At 44.8% G+C, this 21,178-nt stretch overlaps 2 protein-coding genes across 4 annotated transcripts in view; one reads left to right on the top strand and one right to left on the bottom strand.

The window, feature by feature from the left end:
- The window catches only part of SHB (SH2 domain containing adaptor protein B), a 79,859-nt gene extending 60,677 nt beyond the window's left edge, over positions 1–19,182 (bottom strand). For both annotated transcript variants that reach the window (XM_075136240.1, XM_075136241.1), the window contains exon 1: positions 18,269–19,182. In XM_075136240.1, the coding sequence (XP_074992341.1) occupies positions 18,269–18,850 (582 nt within the window). In that variant the 5' untranslated portion in view covers positions 18,851–19,182. The remainder of the gene's footprint in view (positions 1–18,268) is intronic.
- A 54-nt stretch (positions 19,183–19,236) lies between these two features.
- Positions 19,237–21,178, top strand: part of LNPEP (leucyl and cystinyl aminopeptidase) — a 160,531-nt gene continuing 158,589 nt past the window's right edge. Inside the window, exon 1 of one of the 2 annotated variants that reach the window (XM_075137407.1) lies at positions 19,237–19,446. The gene's annotated coding sequence lies outside the window, so the exon portion shown is untranslated. The remainder of the gene's footprint in view (positions 19,447–21,178) is intronic. The other variant, XM_075137406.1, reaches the window with a different exon arrangement.

The raw sequence follows: 21,178 nt of genomic DNA, 5'->3' as shown, positions 1-21,178 counted from the left end.
TTTTCCTGTTCTCAGAGATCCCAACCAGAAGAAGGGTTCCTAATTTGCAAGCCTTTGTGCCATCTCCCCAGAAATTACTTTTACCTTAGCAAGTATCCTCCAAGCCTATATGCAGTAGGTCAGACAAAATCAGACAAATCACAGACAATGTGTTTTCATGAACAACAAGGTTCTGAGTACAAGAGTTTTCTCATCACAGTACACATAATAAACAGAATATTTGCTTCATTGCCCTGATACTGCTTCATGCCATCCTCACAAAGCACAAGCTTGCCAATCTTACACACAAGTTCTGTTCTCAAGCCTATGAGTATCCCAGGTACATCCCTTGCATGTGCAGTGGGGCTCTGCAGATCATGATCTTAATCACCTCCATTCCCTGTGGGGAAGATCCAATGTGAGAGCACCATGCTGTCACCTCTCCCCCGTGGGCATGTAGGAACAGGCCTTTCCGTGTGATGATCAAAGTGCCTCCATGTTCACCAGGGCTCATCAGTGTTCCAGACAGGGATATCTGTGTTGTGGTTTTTTTCTCTCAACAACTTTCAGCCACTGTCCAGCAAACTGGTCTCAGTCAGTCATTTGTTTTCTGTGGTCCAGAGGCCAAGGCCAGCACAGAAGATCCCAGCTTATGGCCTGCATGCAGTGCCCTTCCCACATCTTGGGTTAAGTGTACTTCCAAGGCAAATGGCTAAACTTGTTCAACTGGTCTCCAAATAGATCTTCCATGTTAGTGACTGACAAACACAGGACAGGAAAGAGAAGGGAATGGATGCCATCCATCATCTACCAATGCATCCCTCCCAGAAATTTCAACTAGTCAGGCTACCCAGGATCTAATGCTGTACCTGCCACATCTGCCCTAGACACAATCAGAGGAGGGGTAACATGCTGAGGTTTTGTAACTGTAGGCTAGAGAGGGCATTCACACACAGGGTCTGCCCTTTGGAGCAGGACACAGTTAATTTGTCTGTCCTTTCTGGTAAATCCAGCCACCTTTCATGTGGCTGTCAAAATGAATCACAGCTATCAGGGAATCCCCAGAAGGCCTCAGGCAGCCATTCAGATTCCAAATTCATGTCTCAATTAGCTGCATTTGTCAGGGCTATTGTTAAAGACCATTAACAGAATACAGGATTATCAGAGTGGACTGTGAGCTCCTACAACTACTGATTCCTGTTCTACACAAGCCCATCCTATGGCACCCCTTACACATATGATATTATTTTCTGTCATGTAGATCTAGTAATAGTAACTTGAGGCATGAGTAACTTCAAGCAAAAGAAACTCTGAAACACAAATAGAAGTGCATGGATCAAAACTAAGTGAAACTTGTATTTGAGTTTCTGTGATCAGAGAGAACAAGGATTCAGGGAACACTCACAGGAGTTCTCCCTAGCAGGTTGTAGTTAAAACTCAAAGGCAAAAGAAAAGGAGTATGGCTCACTTACCAGATAAGTTGATAAATTCAAAACCATAGCTCTAGCTAAAAAGTCAGTTAGCAGATACAAGATCAAAAAAACCCAACAACGACAACTCCCCCCCCCCCCTAAAATTAAATACAAGCTGAGATTCTGGTTTACTGCTCTAATATATATTTATTAAGGTGCAAGTTTCACTGTTGATGCATAGTCTTTGTTCTTCCATAGTCTTAAAAAATACCATTTTAGACCTACATATATTATTATATTAAATACAAGTTTAAATTAGTATTTGCATATGCAAAAGAATGATTTGCATATGCAGCCACAGGAAGAAAACGAAGAACATGCTTAAATGCATAATTTTGCAGATACCTCTGTTTGACTAAAAAACACATTCAAAGGGAACAAACAAAAAAGAAACCAATGAGAACTTACCACACTGAAATAAACTGAGTCTTTAAGACCAGTCACTAGCTACATCAGAATTCACTGTATGTTAAAGGTTTTTTTGTTTTGTTTGATTTTTTTACAACAAACGTGAAATTTTTGACAAATACCAAATTTCTTTCCTTGTCTCCAAGCGATCTCCAAGTCTCACATCTCAAATATGCCCTAGGCAGATGTTTCCTTAAAAATAATATTTTCATTTAATGCTCAGACAACTATACATCAGAAAGGTCTCTGATGATGAAGCCTGGACAAATCTCAGCCTGCATACAGAAGGACTGCAAAGTTTGGCCTGGATTTGTTTTCCAGATGAATAAAGACTTGCACTTCTGCTTTCTTCCATGAAGCACTGAATTCAAAAACCTGTTGAGGAATCCTCCCCATAGCCTCAGTACCGCCTTTTTTCAAAATAAATTTCATAGCCTTTGAAAACCTGCAAATACAGTGATCTGTACGTGGTTGAATTCCCAAAAGGGTCAGAAGAAGGATCAGGAAGAGTAAAAGAAGAATTTTTTATATCTTACTAATGAGTCAGAAATTTAGGTCATGATTCTAGAGGACTACTCTGCAGATGGAGCTGTATATAGACTCTTTTCTTCTACTCCTAATTTGAGTGTTGGGAAGACCTGCATCAGCTCTCCTCTTGGAAGAAATCACAGGCCTCATTCATAGCTTTGATTTCCAGAAAGGGACACATTTCTTGTCTAAAATGTAACTGAAGCACAAATTGGGAAATGTAGCTCCTAAATTTCTGAGACACATGTGGACGAATAGCGAGGTGTTGGGAAAAAAAAAAAAGCCGATATTTATTAACAGGGTTTGAAGAGCTACTCTCTCATACACAAGGCTTAGTTTTCAGAGAAGATTAATTGCTTTTTGCAGTTTCTGTAAGTCCACACACTCACAGTAACAGGACCCAACTGCTAACAAGTTGATATATAAATAACAGTTCTTGACCTCTTGCTTCCCCATTTCTCTCCTCTATGCCCTTGATTCCCCAGGCAGTAATTGCAGTTCCTCACTATCCCATGTGTGTCGCTGCTTCACATAGGGCAACACAGGCCACACAGACACTGCTGCTGAAAGTTTAAAAAGAGAGTTCTACTTGCTTTCCCCTCAGTAAGGAAAGGGTCTTTCCTTGACCCATCCACTTAACTATTTTAGATTTGAAAATACACCTTCTAGCATCTGCCAATAGATCCGGGAGTTATGGAAGGATGGACAGACAGAGCAGTTAATAGCCATTGTTCCCTTCAGAAAAGCAGGTTTAAAAAAAAAAAAAGTCCAACAAAAAAAAAATTGTGTCCCAGGCACTGCCATTAGCAGAATATGTTTTGTAAAACAATTTTCTACACTTCATGCACAATGCACAACTCCTCCAAAACCACATCTTATGTCCGTTTCATTGTCAATGGACTGTTTTACATTTACATTTACAGAAACAGTGACATATGAAGATTAGTACCACAGTCCCTTTCCTATCTATCATGAGAATTCACCATATGCTGTTTCAACTGCCAGGTCTCATTACTTCCTCCTCTTCAACACAGTGCCTAGCATACTGTTAGTCAAGGATACAATCACACTGACACAGGACAGCAAAGGAATGAGAAGTGCCATGGGACCGTGCTCTGCATGAACGTCTGAGACTCAGACACTATAACCAACTGCTGGTAGGCAAGGACACATACAAAGGTGTCTAGAGACACACACATCTCTCCTATACCAAACAGTGCCAGTGAGCTTGGGGAGCAAAGGAGCTTGTAAAAAAAATAAATAGGCATTTCTTCAGTGATGCAAGCAAATACAGTGGCAAACTGGCCCCATAAGATCAGATTGCAAAACAGAAGTTTACCAGTGAACTTGATGGTTAAAAAGAGAAACACAGATTCACCTTTTTCCTTTCTAGATCCTTTCTCCTCATTAATCGGGCTAAAAGCCATTTACGTAAGTTCCAATACATGTTCTTACTGTGCCTAATTTCTCATTTAGAGTTAAAATGCCCTTTAAATCACAATAAAATGCATGATCTTATTCTGTCTACAGAAGGTTTCACTTCCACATATACAGTATATTAAAACAGTCCTAATGCTAACTAACAGTTTGCTTGCAAGTCTGCCTTAAGTTGGATGTGTAAAGAAGTGTAATACGGACCTCCTTCCTTATCTGAGCAGTTTTGAAGGAAAGGCTGCAGATAATATCTGTGCTATCACGCAGTAGCTGGATTTATGGTGGCCCGATTGTTGAAAAAGAATTGTGTAATGCTGTTTTAGCTATGCTTAGTGTCTCGGTACTTCTGTGTTCACATGCAGACTTAACTAACTCAGCTCCTGCACACACCCAAGTGAAAATTTAGAGGGCAATCTATAGAAGCAAGCACAACTCATTCCTTCTTGCTGATCAGCACCAGTATTCAGCCCTGCTTTAATGTCCTCACAATATCATTCTCTCCCATTGACTCACCCAACCATGCCCAACGGTATACACATGCATTTCATGTGAACAAATCCGTATTCATTCTTTCATGCTTTTGCAGAAGAAGGTATGCTTGTATGCTTTAGAGACTATTGTCAGACTAACTCCACATTCACTTACTGCACAGATTCATCTACAGAATGGGGAAAAGCACTCCAGCTTGATAGATCCTTAGATCCTGCACTACTGCCCTTACAGGAATGCATTATATTAACATATGTCTGTTGGCAACACTCAGGCCCCAGGGCAGTTTTTGAACATCAGAGTTACAGTAAGAGTAGGTGCCATGAGATCTCTGAAGATAATTAAACCATTCTTCTGCTCAAAGCAGGGGTAATATTAAAGCTAGACCAGGTTGTTCAGGATCTTGCCTGCACAAGTTTTGAAAGTCTCCAAAGACAGAAGATCCAAAACCTCTTTCTTAGCAATAAGCATGTTTATGTATATAAAATCACACATAATAATGATAACTATATATTTTATATATTTATCATATTTTTGTATACGTATATGTATGTACACACATATAATGTAGATTTCAGAACTTTACAAATCATTTCAACATACGTAACAAGAAAACCTAAATTTACTTAAATAAAACTGGTAGACTACAGCAACAGTTTGAGATCAGACAGAAGATGCATAGACCAGAGAGACAGAAGATGCGTAGATCAGAGGATGTGATTAAGTAGGCATTTGGATTCCATTCACAGATGTTATGGTTCCCATGAAGACGGAAGACATGCAAGCTCTACACTGATGGACTGCTCTGGACTCAGCTCAATAATTTAGAAAAATCCTTCCACAGGCAATACATGGATTCCACCATGTATTTCTCATTTGTATTTTAAGTCAGAACTTGTAAGGCAATAAATCTGCTGTTGTCATTTTGACGCTTTTCACCTGTCTTTGCCACCCATGCAAACTCCAACACTGCATTCATTTTTAGGTAGATTTTTTTTTCTTTCACTATCCAATTTAGCCTTGTGCGGATTGTTACTACCTTCTGAGGTTAAACAATATACCTCCTCCTTGTCTCCTACAGTTATTAGCTTTATCAGTCTGAGTACTTTAATTAGAATTACTGGCTGAAGATAAAAACACAATGACAAAAGAAAGTGTAATCACAGGGACATATCTCACTACTACTATTAATATTATTTGTTCCTCTAATACTTTTGGTAAGCTAATGCTTTTTCACAGATGCAAATTTAACTTTTACAAGGAATGCTCCAGGGTCTTCATATGTGACACAGCAATCTACAGATACTGCAAGAGCATGAATTGCATCTATATCATGCAGCTTTCTCTTCTGTCTCCATGAAGTTATCAGCTGCTAGAACCAGGTCAAAGTCATCACTGCTGAATCAGCAAAGACATATAAAAGCAATGGATTACTTCCCTCTTTCCCACAGTTGGCTTTTTTGAGTATAGATCCTCATAGCAATCAACAGACAGAAAGATTAAGTGGTGAACAGAAGCAGTAAGAGGTAAACAAACTGTAAAACACAAAAGGAAAGCTTGTAAGGGGCATACCAGTACTAGGCCCTGGATGGCTACTCCATGTGGTGATATCCTTCCAGGAGCATCCCTGCAGCCCACCTGACCTCTCAAAGATAAGGGACCAACCTGCTGAGCAGCAGTAGGGTCACATGCCTCCTCTTTCTGCACCAGAAAGCTGAGGGGAGGAGAGAAAGAAGTGCACCCTTCTGCCTGCTCAGAGAGGCCTAGCTGTTTAGCTCTAGCCTATCACCCTGTAAAGAGAAACACAGCCAGCATTCTGCTGTTCTGCCAAGGTCTGCACACAGTTGGCCACTTCTGAAGTCAGGGTGTTTCTGCCTCACCTCCAGCTGCCATTGAAAACTGTTTGTGCCCCCTTTTCACCTTCCCTTCAGCAACAGGAGCATGGTTCCAGCACACTAAATGCTCTAACTTCAATGTGGTAAGAGCCCCTCTGTGCATGCTTTCCAGCTTCAAGAGAGCCACTCTATGATACTATACTATAGCTGGAAGACCAGTACAACAACCTGGATATATCAAGCCAGCAACAGCTGCCTATGACCACAAAGCTTCTCTAGACTTAGTGCCAAAGAGTGACCAACCACAGGCCCCCCAACTATTTTCCTAGTAACACAATGGTGGTGGAAAACTCTGTATGATTAGCTTGTTCCCCCACACAACTCAGGACTCACTAAGTTGCAGTATCCTTGGTGGAAAGTCACTCCAGAACTCCCCACTCTTCACCCTGGTGTTCAGCTTTACTCAAGGCTGTTTCATGGATCCCAGCACACAGTCCACACTGGACCTGGGAAAACAATCCTAAGACAAACCTCACTCTCTGATGCGCCAGGATAACTATATCACAGCTCAGGACTCCAACTGAAATTCCCCCTGGACTTGACATCTCTTCCCTGTGTGCCACAATTCAGCACCTCTTCCCCCATGCTGGATCAGCAGCTAAAATGACTTCAGTATTTAGCAGACACATATACCACCAAGCAACCTCAGAGATATGGTGATAGCAAGCCCAACTCAACAGCACCCGTGTTCCCTCCAATAATTTCCATCATCCTTGAAAGCCAGCTGGAAACCTGTCAGCAACACCTGTGCAATTCAGTGAACCCAGACTATAAGAGTCATCCATTTCATCCATTTCTCATTAGGTCATGCAGAGTGGAAATTAGAAAGGCAAAAGCCCAGCTAGAACTCAACCTGGCCACTGTCATGAGAGACAACAAAAAATGCTTTTACAAGTATATTAATGACAAAAGGAGAGCCAAGGAGAATCTCCATCCTTTATTGGATGCCGGGGGGGAACGTTGCCACCAAGGACGAGGATAAGGCTGAGGTACTTAACGCCTTCTTTGCCTCAGTCTTTAATAGTCAGAGCAGTTATCCTCAGGCCACTCAGCCCCCTGAGTAGGAAGACAGGGACGGCGAGCAGGATAAACCCCCCATAATCCAAGAGGAAGAAGTTAACGATCTACTATGCCACCTGGACGCTCACAAGTCTATGGGGCCGGATGGGATCCACCTGAGGGTACTGAGGGAGCTGACGGAGGAGCTTGCCACTCTCATCATTTACCAGCAGTCCTGGTTAACTGGGGAGGTCCCGGACAATTGGAGGCTTGCCAATGTGACGCCCATCTACAAGAAGGGCTGGAAGGAGGATCCGGAGAACTACAGGCCGGTCAGCCTGACCTCGGTGCCGGGGAAGATTATGGAGCGGTTTGTTTTGAGGGCGCTCATGAGCCATGTCCAGGACAACCAGGGGATCAGGCCCAGCCAGCACAGGTTCATGAAAGGCAGGTCCTGCTTGACCAACCTGATCTCCTTCTATGACCAGGTGACCCACCTAGTGGATGAGGGAAAGGCAGTGGATGTGGTCTACCTGGACTTCAGTAAAGCCTTTGACACTGTCTCCCACAGCATTCTCCTAGAGAAGTTGGCGGCTCATGACTTAGACAGGTACACTCTTTGCTGGGTAAAAAACTGTCTGGATGGCCGAGTTCAGAGAGTTGTGGTGAACGAAGTTAAATCCAGTTGGCGGCCGATCACGAGCGGTGTTCCGCAGGGCTCAGTATTGGGGCCGGTCCTGTTCAGTATCTTTATCAACGATCTGGATGAGGGGATTGAGTGCTCCCTCAGGAATTTTGCAGACGACACCAAGTTGGGCGGGAGTGTTGATCTGCTCGAGGGTAGGAAGGCACTGCAAGAGGGACCTGGACAGGCTGGATCGATGGGCTGAAGCCAACTGTATGAGGTTTAACAAGGCCAAGTGCCGGGTCCTGCACTTCGGCCACAACAACCCCAGGCAACACTACAGGCTTGGGGAAGAGTTGCTAGAAAGCTGCCCAGAGGAAAAGGACCTGGGGGTGCTGATTGACAGCCAGCTGAACATGAGCTGGCAGTGTGCCCAGGTGGCCAAGAAGCCAATAGCATCCTGGCCTGTATCAGAAATAGTGTGGTCAGCAGGAGCAGGGAGATGATTGTGCCCCTGTACTGAGCACTGGTGAGGCCGCACCTCGAATACTGTGTTCAGTTTTGGGCCCCTCACTACAAGAAGGACATGGAGGTGCTAGAGCGTGTCCAGAGAAGGGCAACGAAGCTAATGAAGGGCCTGGAGCAGAAGTCTTATGAGAAGCGGCTGAGGGAACTGGGATTGTTTAGCCTGGAGAAGAGGAGACTGAGGGGAGACCTCATCGCGCTCTACAACTACCTGAAAGGAGGCTGTAGTGAGATGGGTGTTGGTCTCTTCTGCCAAGTAACTAGTGATAGGACGAGAGGAAATGGCCTCCAGTTGTGCCAAGGGAGATTTAGACTGGACATTAGGAGAAATTTCTTTACTGAGTGGTAAAGAGTGGTCAGGCCTTGGATCAGGCTGCCCAGGGAAGTGGTTCAGTCACCAACCCTGGAAGTATTTAAAAGACATGTAGATGAGGCGCTTAGGGACATGGTTTAGTGGGCATGGTAGTGTTGCGTTGACGGTTGGACTTGATGATCTTAGAGGTCTTTTCCAATCTTAATGATTCTTTGATTCTATGATTCAATACACATAGCATCACAATCATGTACAGGCCAAACCAATCATCCATTGATTCACAGAATGTAGTGTTACACATGATAGTTGGGAGCTGAACCCTGCAGCCAAAAACCTCTCTGAGTCCCCCACTGGAACTTTCCTGTGTGAGCTTCATAACAAGAGTGCACGGAGGGGGAAGGAAGACATTTGTCTGCAGCCTTAGGGACACTTGTTCTTCCCGAAACAGAATGCAACAAGCATATAGGCAGCTCTCAATCTTCCTATTATAATCTTGGAGCATATGGCAGTTTTTAGTCTCTCCTGGGTTGCAGGCTTCTGATCCTTATCTATCTTTTCAGTCATTTGTCTAATCCTTGCAGTAGAAAAATCACTCCCAGGATTTACCAAATCATCCAGCTGACCTTCTTCATTGCTACTGCTATCTCAGTAACTTTGCACTGCCTTTACCAGAGAGATATGTCTGTCAGCCACAGCAGAGCTTCTCAAATGAATTTCAGGTTTTAAACTGCCTGCAGTGGCCTTTCATTCTTCAATATCCCCTGCAGATCCCTGGCAGGGGAATCATGCCAATCACTATGGCTAACCAGCTTATTTCTTTAATGTAGATATGTCAGGGTATGGGGACAAGACAAGAGCACTGGAAATGGAAGCAAAGGAATGTCTCTCTAATTGGAAACAGAGGGAAGTTAGTCACAGATCACAAAAGCCACAGCAAGCTGGACCAATGTCTCATTGATTGGCAGGATATTCTCCCAGTTTAACACTAACCAAGCATTTACTCATTTCTACACCCGCCACAGGCAGTTACACAGAAGGCATGAAATCTAACAAGCATGAAATTTGGCATGAAATTTAACAAGTCCAAAGGCCACATTCTGCACCTGGGATGGAGGAATGCCAGCCACAACTATAAATTGGAAGAGTGGCTGGAGAGCAGCCTTGTAGAAAGGGATCTGGGGGTGCGGGTTGACAGAAGGCTCAATATGAGTCAGCAGTATGCCCTGGCAGCCAAGAGGGCAAACCGCATCCTCGGGTGCATCAAACACAGTATAACCAGCCAGCCAAAAGAGGTGATTATCCCGCTGTGTTCAGTGATGGTGCAGCTTCACCTTGAGTATTGTGTGGAGTTCTGGGCCCCACAATTTAAGAAGGATGTTAAGTTATTCGAATGCATACAGAGGAGGTCAACAAAGCTGGTGAAAGGGCTGGAAGGCATGCCCGGTGAGGAACAGCTAAGGACTTTGGAGAAAAGGAGGCTGAGGGGTGGCCTCATTACTCTCTACAGCTTCCTGAGGAGGGGAAGTGAAAAGAGAGGTGCTGATCTCTTCTCCCTAGTATCCAGTGATAGGACGCATGGGAATTGTTCAAAGCTGTGTCAGGAGAGGTTCAGTCTTGACATTACAAAACATTTCTTTACAGAGAAGTGGAAAACTGGAACAGGCTTCCTAGAAAGGTGGTCGATGCCCCATGCCTGTCAGTGTTTAAGAGGCATTTGGACAGTGCCCTTAATACATGCTTTAACTTTTGGTCAGCTGAAGTGGTCAGGCAGTTGGACTAGATGATCATTGTAGGTCGCTTCCAACTGAAAATATTCTATTCTATTCTAAGGCAGGACTGGAACAGTATTGGTTGACACTAGGGAAGAAAGGTTGTATCTGAAAAGTAGCACTTTCTTTAAAGACAAAGACGGCCTTAAAACTTCACTTGGAGAGAATCCATTGGATGTAACATCTTCCATAATAACTTCCTCTGCAGTCCTACTTTAATGAGCTACAATCTAACAATCTTTATAAGATCCCTACACAGAAACTACCCACAGAATATGTAGCACAGCTGTAGGCTGTTTGTATCTTATTCAGTCTTTACATACTGATCTTTAAAACTACATTTGGGACACTTGTGACTTTTCTTTGAAGATTTAAGACTATTTTTTGTTGCTTTGGGTTTTATGGGTTTTTAAACCTTGCAAGATTAATATAGATCTTTAAACATCTCAGAAGAGCAGAGATCTGAATTCCAGGAGGGTAGTCTGTTCACACACACTGCTTCTGTAGTTCCCTTCAGCAGCTTTTATTTCACAGTCATAAAGAAATATCACGTTATAAATTGTAACTGGCTGAAGTCCCACAGTGGTCACTATCACTCTCACACATAAAGCCTGTGAAATGCTTTGAAATCCTTTGGGAATATAGCCACTGATAATCTAATATCTAGTATTTTTGTAAAGCCACATGGAGACAACACAAGAATTCAAGCATTACTGTTTGACATCAGTGTATGGAATTCAGCTACAGAAACAAAGCAGCTCTGCAGGTTTTCTTTAATCCAGACCAAAGAGACTGTAGCTATTTTTTAGAGTCAAACATTAACAAGCAATTAACTTTAAGGTGGCCTTCCATCCCTGCAATGGAAAACATCCCAAGTACTTGCAGTCCACTGCAGCCATGAGTGGTTCCGTTAGTTTTTCAGTTAGAACTGAACTATGATCAGGAAGTCCAAATGACTGGCCTGGTAGATGAGGGGAGAGCAGTGGATATTTTCTACCTGGACTTCAGTAAGGCCTTTGACACTGTCTCCCATAGACTCTCGTGTACAAGCTGTTGATGTATAGGCTGGATGAGCAGACGGTGAGGTGGATTGAAATCTGGCTGAACAATGAGGTCCAGAGGGTGGTGATCAGTGGCACAAAGTCTAGTTGGAGTCCAGTGACGAGTCGTGTACCCCAGGGGTCAACACTGGGTCCAGCCCTGTTTAACATCTTCGTTAATGATCTGGATGATGAGGGAAGAGTGTACCCTTAGTCATTTTGCAGACAACACCAAACTGGGAGGAGAGGCTGAGATACTGGTGAGTCATACTGCCATCCAAAGGGACCTTTACAGCCTGGAGAAAGGGGCTGATATGAACTTCATGAAGTTCAACAAGCAGAAGTGCGAAGTCCTGCACCTGGGGAGGAGCAATCCCATGCACCAGCACATGCTGGGGGCCACCCAGCTGGAAAGCAGCTTGGCAGAAAAGGACCTGGGAGTCCTGGTAGACACCAAGTTGAATATGAGTCAACAATGTGTCCTTGCTGCAAAGAAAGTGAATGGTATCCTGGGCATTAGGCAAAGCATTACCATGGGGTTGAGGAAGGTGATCCTTCCCCTCTTCTCAGCACTGGTGAGGCCACATCTGGAGTAGTGGGTCCAGTTCTGGGATCACCAGCTCAAAAGAGACATGGACATATTGGAGAGAGTTCAACAAAAGGCCACAAAGACGATGAAGGGACTTGAGCACCTTATGTATGAGGAAAGACTGAGTGAGTTGGGACTGTTCAGCCTAGACAAAAGAAAGCTCAGGAGGAGATCTTATCAATGTGTATAAATACCTGAAGAGAGGGTGCAAAGAGAGCAGAGCCAGACTCTTTTCAGTGGTACACAGTGACAGGACAAGAGGCAATGGGAACAGACTGAAACACAGGAGCTTCCATCTGAACATCAGGAAACACTTTTTCCACTGTGAAGGTGGCTGAACACTGGCACAGGTTGCCCACAGAGGTTGTGGAGTCTCCACCCTTGCAGATATTCAAAAGCTGTCTGGACATGGTCCTGGGCAACTGGCTTTAGGTGGCCCTGCTTGAGCAGCGGGGCCTGGACAAGACAATCTCTAGAGGTCCCTTCCAACCTCAACCATTCTGCAATTTTGTGATTCTGTCCTTGCAGTAAAGGCTAAGCCCCTGGTGCCAATTTCAGTCATTACCATATGTGTTTTTGAGACTTTGAATACAGATCGGGAGACACCAAGCTCAGACTAACTCCACTCCAGAACACATACAAGCCACCTCTTACACCATAGGATGCTCAGAATACAGGTTGAAGAGACAGAAAAACACACATGCTAATTCTTATTGTCCAGGAGTAGGACAGGGACACAACATCAAGATTGAAGTGTCTATAATTACAGATGCAACCAAACAGATTACAGCTGTACAATGCAAGGAAAGACAAACACATGCACTTTTAAAAAGAAAAATGTGTCCTTTCTGAGTTTTTTGCCTAGAACTTTTAACCTCATGCCTTATCCTGTATCCCTCATCCTCTCAGTCCAAAAGGAATAAGCACTTAGTACCATACAATGAGCCCAGAAATTAAGCACATGACAGCTCAGAGCCTGTGTTCCTAGCAGCAACATGGATCTCTTGGATTTGGGAAGACAGCCCAGCACAGAAATATGTTCGTCTTGCATGCTCTTCTGTGAGGCAAGAGAGGGTACATACAAAAGAGTGGTGCAGGCATGTGTTCTTGCTCATTGGGGGCCAAGTGAGCATGGTTCATAGACGTTAGATACACAGGTTGTATAGAAAGGCGTGGAAACAGGACAAAGGTCCACCACCCTGCCAGTTCCTTTATGGGCATTTGTACTGCAGTATTAGCCTTTTTCAGAATAAGGCCACGTGGAACATATTCAGTTACAGTCTCCCAGTAAATAGTTCAGTAAGCACATCTTAGTTCAGAAGGGTCAAGTCAGTCTTCTTGCGTGAATCCAGTAACTGAGGTACTTACTTTCAATTGGTTAGATCTGCTTACTGCAAAAGTATACACGATACACTCTTCCAGAAGACTACCATTCCATTCCTCAATCTCCATGTGTCCAACTGCTTCATACTCCTTCCTGATAGCCTTTCTCTGCTTGGATCTCTCCGTGTCCAAGAACCTGAAAATTTGGATGGTTCCCAGAGCTCAGACTGTTCCAGGCTGTGCAATACACTGCAGATGCCAGGCATACTTGTAACTGAACAGCCTACCACCTCACTTCAAACAGCTCTAAAGTCACTAAGACTCCACAGTCTCAGGCAATAACTGAATATCTTCCCATTCATAAGACTGTGATAGTCCCTTAACCATGAGACTGACATATGTGGAAAAATGCATTTCTAGCTGCATTATAGCTGCACTATAGCAACATGAGATACGTGGAAAAAAAATGCAGCTTGCTGCCTTTATGCGTGGCCTTGCCCAAGCCATTCATTCAGGATCAAAGACCAGTGGCCACCAGTATCTTTTTCCTGAGACCTTTGACTCAAAGGCAGAGCCATATGCCAATGGGAACCACATGCAGAGAGGAAGACTGTATCAGAGTAGAACCAATTGTGAAGAATGGCAGTCTGACACCCTGCTGCAATGGAATGGGAATGAGACATGGAGTTACACTTGTAGTTTAGGATCTCTAGAAACTATATACTTTGTTATAAATAACCCCATCACTGCTTAGACATCTTTCGAGTGTTTTCTCAATGCACCTCAAAATACCAGCTGCAAGATTCTGTTAAATACACCTGACTTGCAAGATCAAACAAAACTTAGACCTTCCATATACAGAAATAAGACAAATATCCTCTCAACGTTTACTAAAAGGTTTTAATTATATACAGATATTAATAATGTTCCATGGAGCTTAAGCACTTTTATGCAAGACCTTAAATGTTCAAACAGTATTTCCATAGTCTATTGCAATGTCAGAAAGTTACTTGTTTCTTACATAATGGGGGGAAAGCTTTCAAGGCAAACAGGTTTAGCCCTCACGCTTCTAGCAGTCAGATCTCTGCACCACATACTTCTCAGGTGGATCCCAAGGAAACAAAGGGGTTTTTTTTTTTTCTATACAAGTGTAGAATTCACACATAGACATTACAAAGGTTTTCAGACGTTTGTAAATCAAGTCAGCAACTATACTGCCCTGTACAGTTTCCTGCCTGATTGCTGCTGCCACACAACATTTACATGGTTTTGCACTGGATCAGCTCTGCTTGTGCAGAACTGAGCTATTTTCTACAGCATCAGGTATGTCCTGTCCTGTGGAAATGGATCTTGCAACTTGCAGTGTCTTCTGCATTCAATATCCAGAACTGCTGCACAGTTCTGCCTCCACTGCACGGAGGGAGTGCAAAATGCTGCTTATTATGAAATAATTATCTTTTAAAGGACAAGTACACTACAATCCCAACTTTTAAATCCTAAGAACTTCTTGCAATGGAGTATGATACAGTTGCTCTTTGAATAGTGTTCCAGATTCTTCAGCTGCAAAGCCAGGCAGAAAAATGTTTGGGTTCAAAGAAGTGTAATGGGTGAGAAAATACACAAAGTGTCCTTTCACACAGACACTTTCCCTTCAACTATTATTACTTTCATGGATTTACACACATCACACAATGCCAGATAGAGGCAAGTCACTCAGGAAGACTTCAAATCAATCTTTTAGATGCCCAGTTCACCAAGTGGTTTGTCTGTTGAGTTCATGTTAAGCCAAGTCTCACATTTATTCTTACACAAATACAGTAGCTGCCAGGTTGTTCTGGCATATAGCCACATGTTTTTCCGGCTTGCCTACACTCATTTGTCTGCCACAGGAGAGCTAAGCAGTTAACGTCTCCCAAGCCAGCACTAAACATGGAAACCAGTAATTTCTTGTCCTCCATACTGGAGGAACTGAGCTGCTTCTGCCACAAATCCTAACATAGCCTGCTCTCCCTTGTTTGAAGACAAGCATTACTGTTAAAACCCCCAAACCTGCCTGATTGTACTACCCAAACAGAAAAATCCACCCACCAATTTGAATTCAAAGACATCTGGCAATGGTGGGCAACTGTTATAAAGGTTACTCACCTCACTATTAAAGATGCATGGCAATTTGAGTTTGTCTGCTTCAACTTTAGGTGGTACTTCTACCTCTACACATCAAAGCTTTCTGCACCCCAGATACATTACATCTCTGTGGTTACTTTTACAACCTATGCCTGGAATCTTGCAAAATACAATCATGCTTGCCATTGCTTTTAATCTCCTTCTCCTTTACTCCCTGAATCAGCTAGTCTATCATTCTTGCCTGGGAATTTTGACTAACCAGTCTGTCGTTATTCATACTTTGCCATTGCTCTTTTATAAGTAATCACACCAAACAAGCACCTTCCTGAATCTCCTTCCCATTCCAGTAACTCTTTCAAGTTTAACACACAACTGAGCTCTTCAGCCAACTCTTTACTGATGACCAGTCACAAAAGTTATAAAATTGCTCACTGAATTTGTTGAAAACTGTATTTCTCATTTCTCAATTAACACGTAAAGGAAAACATTCTGTCCTTGTATGTGAAAAACAAAACAACAGAGGTGCTGGAACAGAACACAAACATTTAGTGAATACTATTGGATTGTTAAACACTACCATATTTCTATGGTGACAGACCTATATGGCAACCAGTTCTTTTTTCATTCCTAAGGTACTTACTAGGTTAAGCTATGCTATTCACAGATCTTTTTTTTCCCCTTGATGTTTTTAACATACCTATCAACTCTTCTGAATGTCAGACCCCATTTTTTTTATACCATCTTTAATGTCCCCTTACTATATCCTTCTTTCAGAAGTTTATTTCCACTTGCTTTATTTGCCACTGAACCAGACACACACTGTTAACTAAATTCCTCATTTTTTCTCCTCATTGAATGACAGGTGTAGGAGATAAGCAGTTCTCTGCCTGCACACTGTGACCACTGTTTACCAGGTTCACCCGTCAGACTTTACATTTCAGGGCTGTGAAATAAGAGAGATTTCATTTCCATTTCTGGGAGGAAATAACACAGTTGAACAGAAGGCAAGCTACGTAGCTCCTCACCACAAAATTCTGTTGTGGGTGGGGGTAGGCACCCTTACCTTTGGAGGTGTAGGGACGATTTTATTTCTCAGACATGTTAAGATTTCCTGCTTATTACATACAATTCTCTCTCTCAATAACAGAAAGAATGTGAGTATGACACGAGTGTTCTGTATCTTTTAAAAAAAAAATTGTAGGCTGCTCATTCAAAACAAGTTGTAGAACATGCAACAACGGTTTGGGAGCAGCACACAGATTTATGACCACACAAGGTAGCAGGCTACCTAGCAACAGATGTAGTTTCTGCTTCGAAAATTGCTTCAGTAGGGTCTAAAATTGAAAGATAATTAAAAAAAAAAAATCATGCCCCATTAAAAAGAAAAGAAAAAAAGAATAGCAGTTGCACTTGGAAGCGTTTTTCCGCAAGCAGTTGTTTTCTCAAAAGTATGAAGTTGCCGAAAGTATTTGCCTCAGAGCAGATACATTGTATCAACACAGGCAATTGAAAGAAGACTGACTATAATGAGACTGTAACATAATAATACTCTAACTTCAATCATTCACTTCCACAAAAGAAGTTGCTTCCAGACAGGAACTACACCTGAAATAACAGACAATGTAATAAATTCTAGACTTTTAATCTTGTATCATCATAATTGCAAGCTGATTTATTTGGAATTCCACCTGGACAGGCTATAATTTTTCAATGGAATTTATCAATAATTTATGTCATGGAAAGGTGTCACCACTCAATGCAACCATATTACATATTTAAACATGTACACACAGATCATTTAAATTGATAACATTCAGCACATACTTAGAATTCCTGTGATGTGACTATTACACTGAAGTTGTAAATGCCAATTTACAAAATGGAGAAATATTAACTTCCGATATATGGAAAAACTAAACTATACTCACAGGATCAACAGATGTGGGAGAGATATGTGCTGTGCTTACAAAATAATTAACGCTACTTCCCTCTGCAAAGCTTCCCAGCTGTAAGCTGAGTTCCTGAGCCCAGCACTTTCTAGTTCTGTGTCTACAGTATTTTGTTAATATTTGTAGAGAACGAACAGTAAAAGATAGGAGAACATTTGCAACCGAGCCAGTAGCTATAGAGTTTGCTTCAGGTACCTGCCAGTTGGAAATACAGTTATCATGGAGGTTGTGATGCTGTTGTAACACAGGACTTTGAACTACTTCACCTTCGGCACTGAACTAGGAAGCAAAGAAGTTATTACTGAACACATGACAAACTATCTCCTTAAAAACAGGCAGTCTGAGTCAGGATGGCATCAGATTTTTTTTTTTTTTTAATTTTTTATATATGACTGCTCCATACCACATGCAATGGGGCTGAGGCCACAACTTTGGGTCCCAAGCACGGGGCTTCTCAAGTGACTCTAGGGCTCCCCAAGCATCCCCTCAAAGACGCACATCCTGTTTTGCAGGAGCATGCCAACCCAAGAGCCTTGGTACCAGTTATGAGGTTGGCAGTGCCCCAGAGCAGAGCTAGGCACACCTGCAAACATACCCCATCAGAAGGGAGGTGAGTTTGAAAGCCCAGAGGACAGGGCACCACCACTTCCTGTGCCAGCCTTGCACATGCCCCGCCTGCCCTGAGATATTAAAAAAGGCCAGGCCACCCAGTGAAGCATGGTGGAGAGCAATCCCCTTACCAAAAATCCTTCCAGGGGCTCACATAGCTCAGCCCTACAGGGGCGGGAACAGGAGCACAACACTTACTTTATCTTTCATGGCAGAAGGGACAGAGGTCGCCAGCTGCTTGGAGCCCTTGTTGAGTTTCTTGTCTGCGCCATCGCTGCCACCGCCGCTCTCAACCTTGATAAGCCGATGCTTGGGGGAGATGTACTTCACGTCGGGCGGCGTCGCCGGGCGGCGCTCGCTGTGGCTGCGAAAGAGGTGCTGGGAGCCAGCTGCGCAGGTGGTGGGGGGCGCGGCGCAGCACGACGAGGAAGAGAAAGCCTTGGGGGCTGCCTCGCCCAGGTCCTCGGGCGCGGAGTAATCCGGGTGGCACATGGCGCGCAACTTGCACAGGGATGAGCCAGGCCCGCTGTAGGGGTCCTCGAAGTCGCGGTCTTTCTGGGCGCGGTAGGCGCGGAGCAGGTCACTGGTGTCGTCGCGCAGGCGGCAGTGCGGAAAGCCGGGCGAGGTGTGGTGGTGAAGGTGGAGGTGCGGAAGCCCGGCGGGGCGGGGCGCGCTGCCGGCAGCGTTGCGTTTCTCTCGGTAGTCGGGCCGTGGAGGCTGCGGGGGACTCTTGGGCTTGTTATTGCCCAGGCTGAAGTACTTATTCAACCATTTGGCCATCGTCTCCCCCGGCTGCGGCCTCTCAGCACTGCGCGCTGCCCCCGGCGCCCCGCGCCCCAGCCCCGCTCACCGCCGCCGCCCGCATAGAGAAGCAGGGCGGCGGGGCGGGCCAGCCGCCCCCCTCTGAGCACACGCCGCTCTTCCGCTGCCAACGACTGGAAGGGCCCCGCTTAGGCCCTCGACTTCCCGCAGGGCGGGACGGAACCGTTCCCGGCCCGAGCCAGGGGCTCCCCGTAGCTCAGCTCCCTCCTCTGCGGCTCCGGGGCTCTCGCGAGCGCAGCCCCCGCTCCTCCGCGCTTGTAGCGCAGCCCGGCCTGACCTCAGCACGCACCGGGGAGGCGGGGGACTCTGCACGCAGGCCTCGCCGCCAGGGCCCGCCCACCGCCGCGGCTGGGGGCGGTGAGAGCCGGGCGGGGCCAGGCCAGGTGCCGGCGGCGGTGGCTGTGCAGTGCGCTCCCCCCTGGCCGCGGGGGGCCCGCTCCGGGGCTCATCGCTGTCTCCTCGTAAGCCCTGGGAGCGACAGGACGCGCAGCAGCAGCAGAAGGCAGCAGAAGAGGCAGCAGAAGCAAGCGTCTCCGGGGAGCGGGGAAGTGTCGGTACGGCCTTTTCCTGCGCTCCGCGGCAGAAAGGACTAGGCGGGGGCGCGTCAGGCCCCGCCGGGCCGGTGCTGCGGAGGGTAGGACCCGCCGAGGCTTCCGCTCTGCGTCCGTGAAAGGACGGGGGAGTGGACCTGCCGCCGTGAGGAGTCAGGAGGTGTGGGTGCTTTTCTTTTCCTAGCTGGCCTGAGGTTCAGGAGCCTCTGTCTGTCCTCTAGCCTGTCGTCTGGAGGGGCCGGGACACTTGCAGCCAGGGTGATGTGGTCTCAGCCACTGTCTACACAGTTTGAGCTCTGACTTTTCTAGTACTACTACCTGTGCGTCCCCCTTCCACTCAGTGGGGTAAGGGGTCTTAGACTGGCCCCTATCAAAGGGCACCAAGCCTTGTTGTTGGCTAGGGCTGATGCTAAGCAAACAGGATGTTGTGTATTTTGTTGGTAAGTGCCTTTCCTAGGTGCATGGACATGTTCTTAACATGAACAGTAGAGGTCCTAACATGCTTTCTGTGCAGAAGGGTGGCTTGAAATTAGAATTGGGATGCAAGCCCCTTTTGAAGATGGGGAAGTCAATGTTATGCAGTGTTCAGAGGGTGGTGTGAAGATGTCAGGAGCTAGTCACGTTTTGCACTGTTGCTTTTAATCATTTGGGAGATGGACCTCTTCTTACCTTCTCTTTTTATGTTCAGAATAGGGGAGGGGAGAGAAGAGGGATCCTTTATCTACTTCTCATTACAAGTCACCTGTAGTAGCCTGTTGCATTTTGGCAAACACCTGTTGGCATTGTTGAAGCCCAACATCACAGTCATACCTGTAGTACATTTTACATACCCACTCCCAGTCATGAATTTGGTGGGCAGAATGCAGTCAGTTATCTTCCCGAGTTAATTATCTTCATGACTTAAATATAGATTGGATTTTCACATAAAGTTTTTATCTGGATTTATGGACCATTTTAACCTTGCTTTTGGCTGCACATTCTCTATAGCAAGCCTCATTCTTTCTTTTGAATGCAAAGGAATTCCTTAAGTTTGGTCATTACCATGCAGCTTGCTCAAGGTAAGTGTGTCTGTATGTTTTAGTGACCTTCTGGGAACAGAGTTCCTCTACTATGCACATAGGGTTCAATTATAATTCCTTTCTGGCAGGACTTCCTGCAGCATTGCCATCAGCTTGTGTGGAAAGGAGGATAGCATGCTCCCTTTACTGGCTTGGGCAGCTGGAAACGTTTCTGGTTTTACATCCTTAGTGCTGTTCTCCCATCTCTGCTCAGCATATTCATCCTGTCTGACTTTCGTTTTTTTCAGAGCAACTTCTCAGCCTGAGCCTGAGAAGTGTCCTCTTTCTTGATTGGCTAGTACCAGGGTTTTTCAGGGGGTTGCAAGACTCCCAATAGTTGCTGTTTCTAGGAATGGCATGTTCTAGGCCCTTTATACAAGGGCAAGTTTTTGCCCTGAAGCAAGATTTCTTTTTTCAATTTCTTTTTCAATTTCAAGATTTCAATTTCTTTAAAACTCTCATTAACTAGAAGTTTAGCAGCTCCCTAATTCCTGTTGTGCCAGTCTTTCCACCAAGAATTTGGCTCCAGCATGGAGGCATGGGTGGGGCAGGAAGGCCCCAGGAGTACCCCAAACTCTGACCAATACTGTCCCTTGTGGCTTAATGAGGAACTACATTTTCTCTGCTGCATTGACAGGCAGCTTGGAGTGACAGGTGAGCAAAATTATGCCAATGCA

The sequence above is a fragment of the Calonectris borealis genome, chromosome Z (genome assembly GCF_964195595.1).
Source record: "Calonectris borealis chromosome Z, bCalBor7.hap1.2, whole genome shotgun sequence".
NCBI lineage: Eukaryota > Metazoa > Chordata > Aves > Procellariiformes > Procellariidae > Calonectris > Calonectris borealis.
This window is presented reverse-complemented; position numbering and strand designations above follow the sequence as displayed.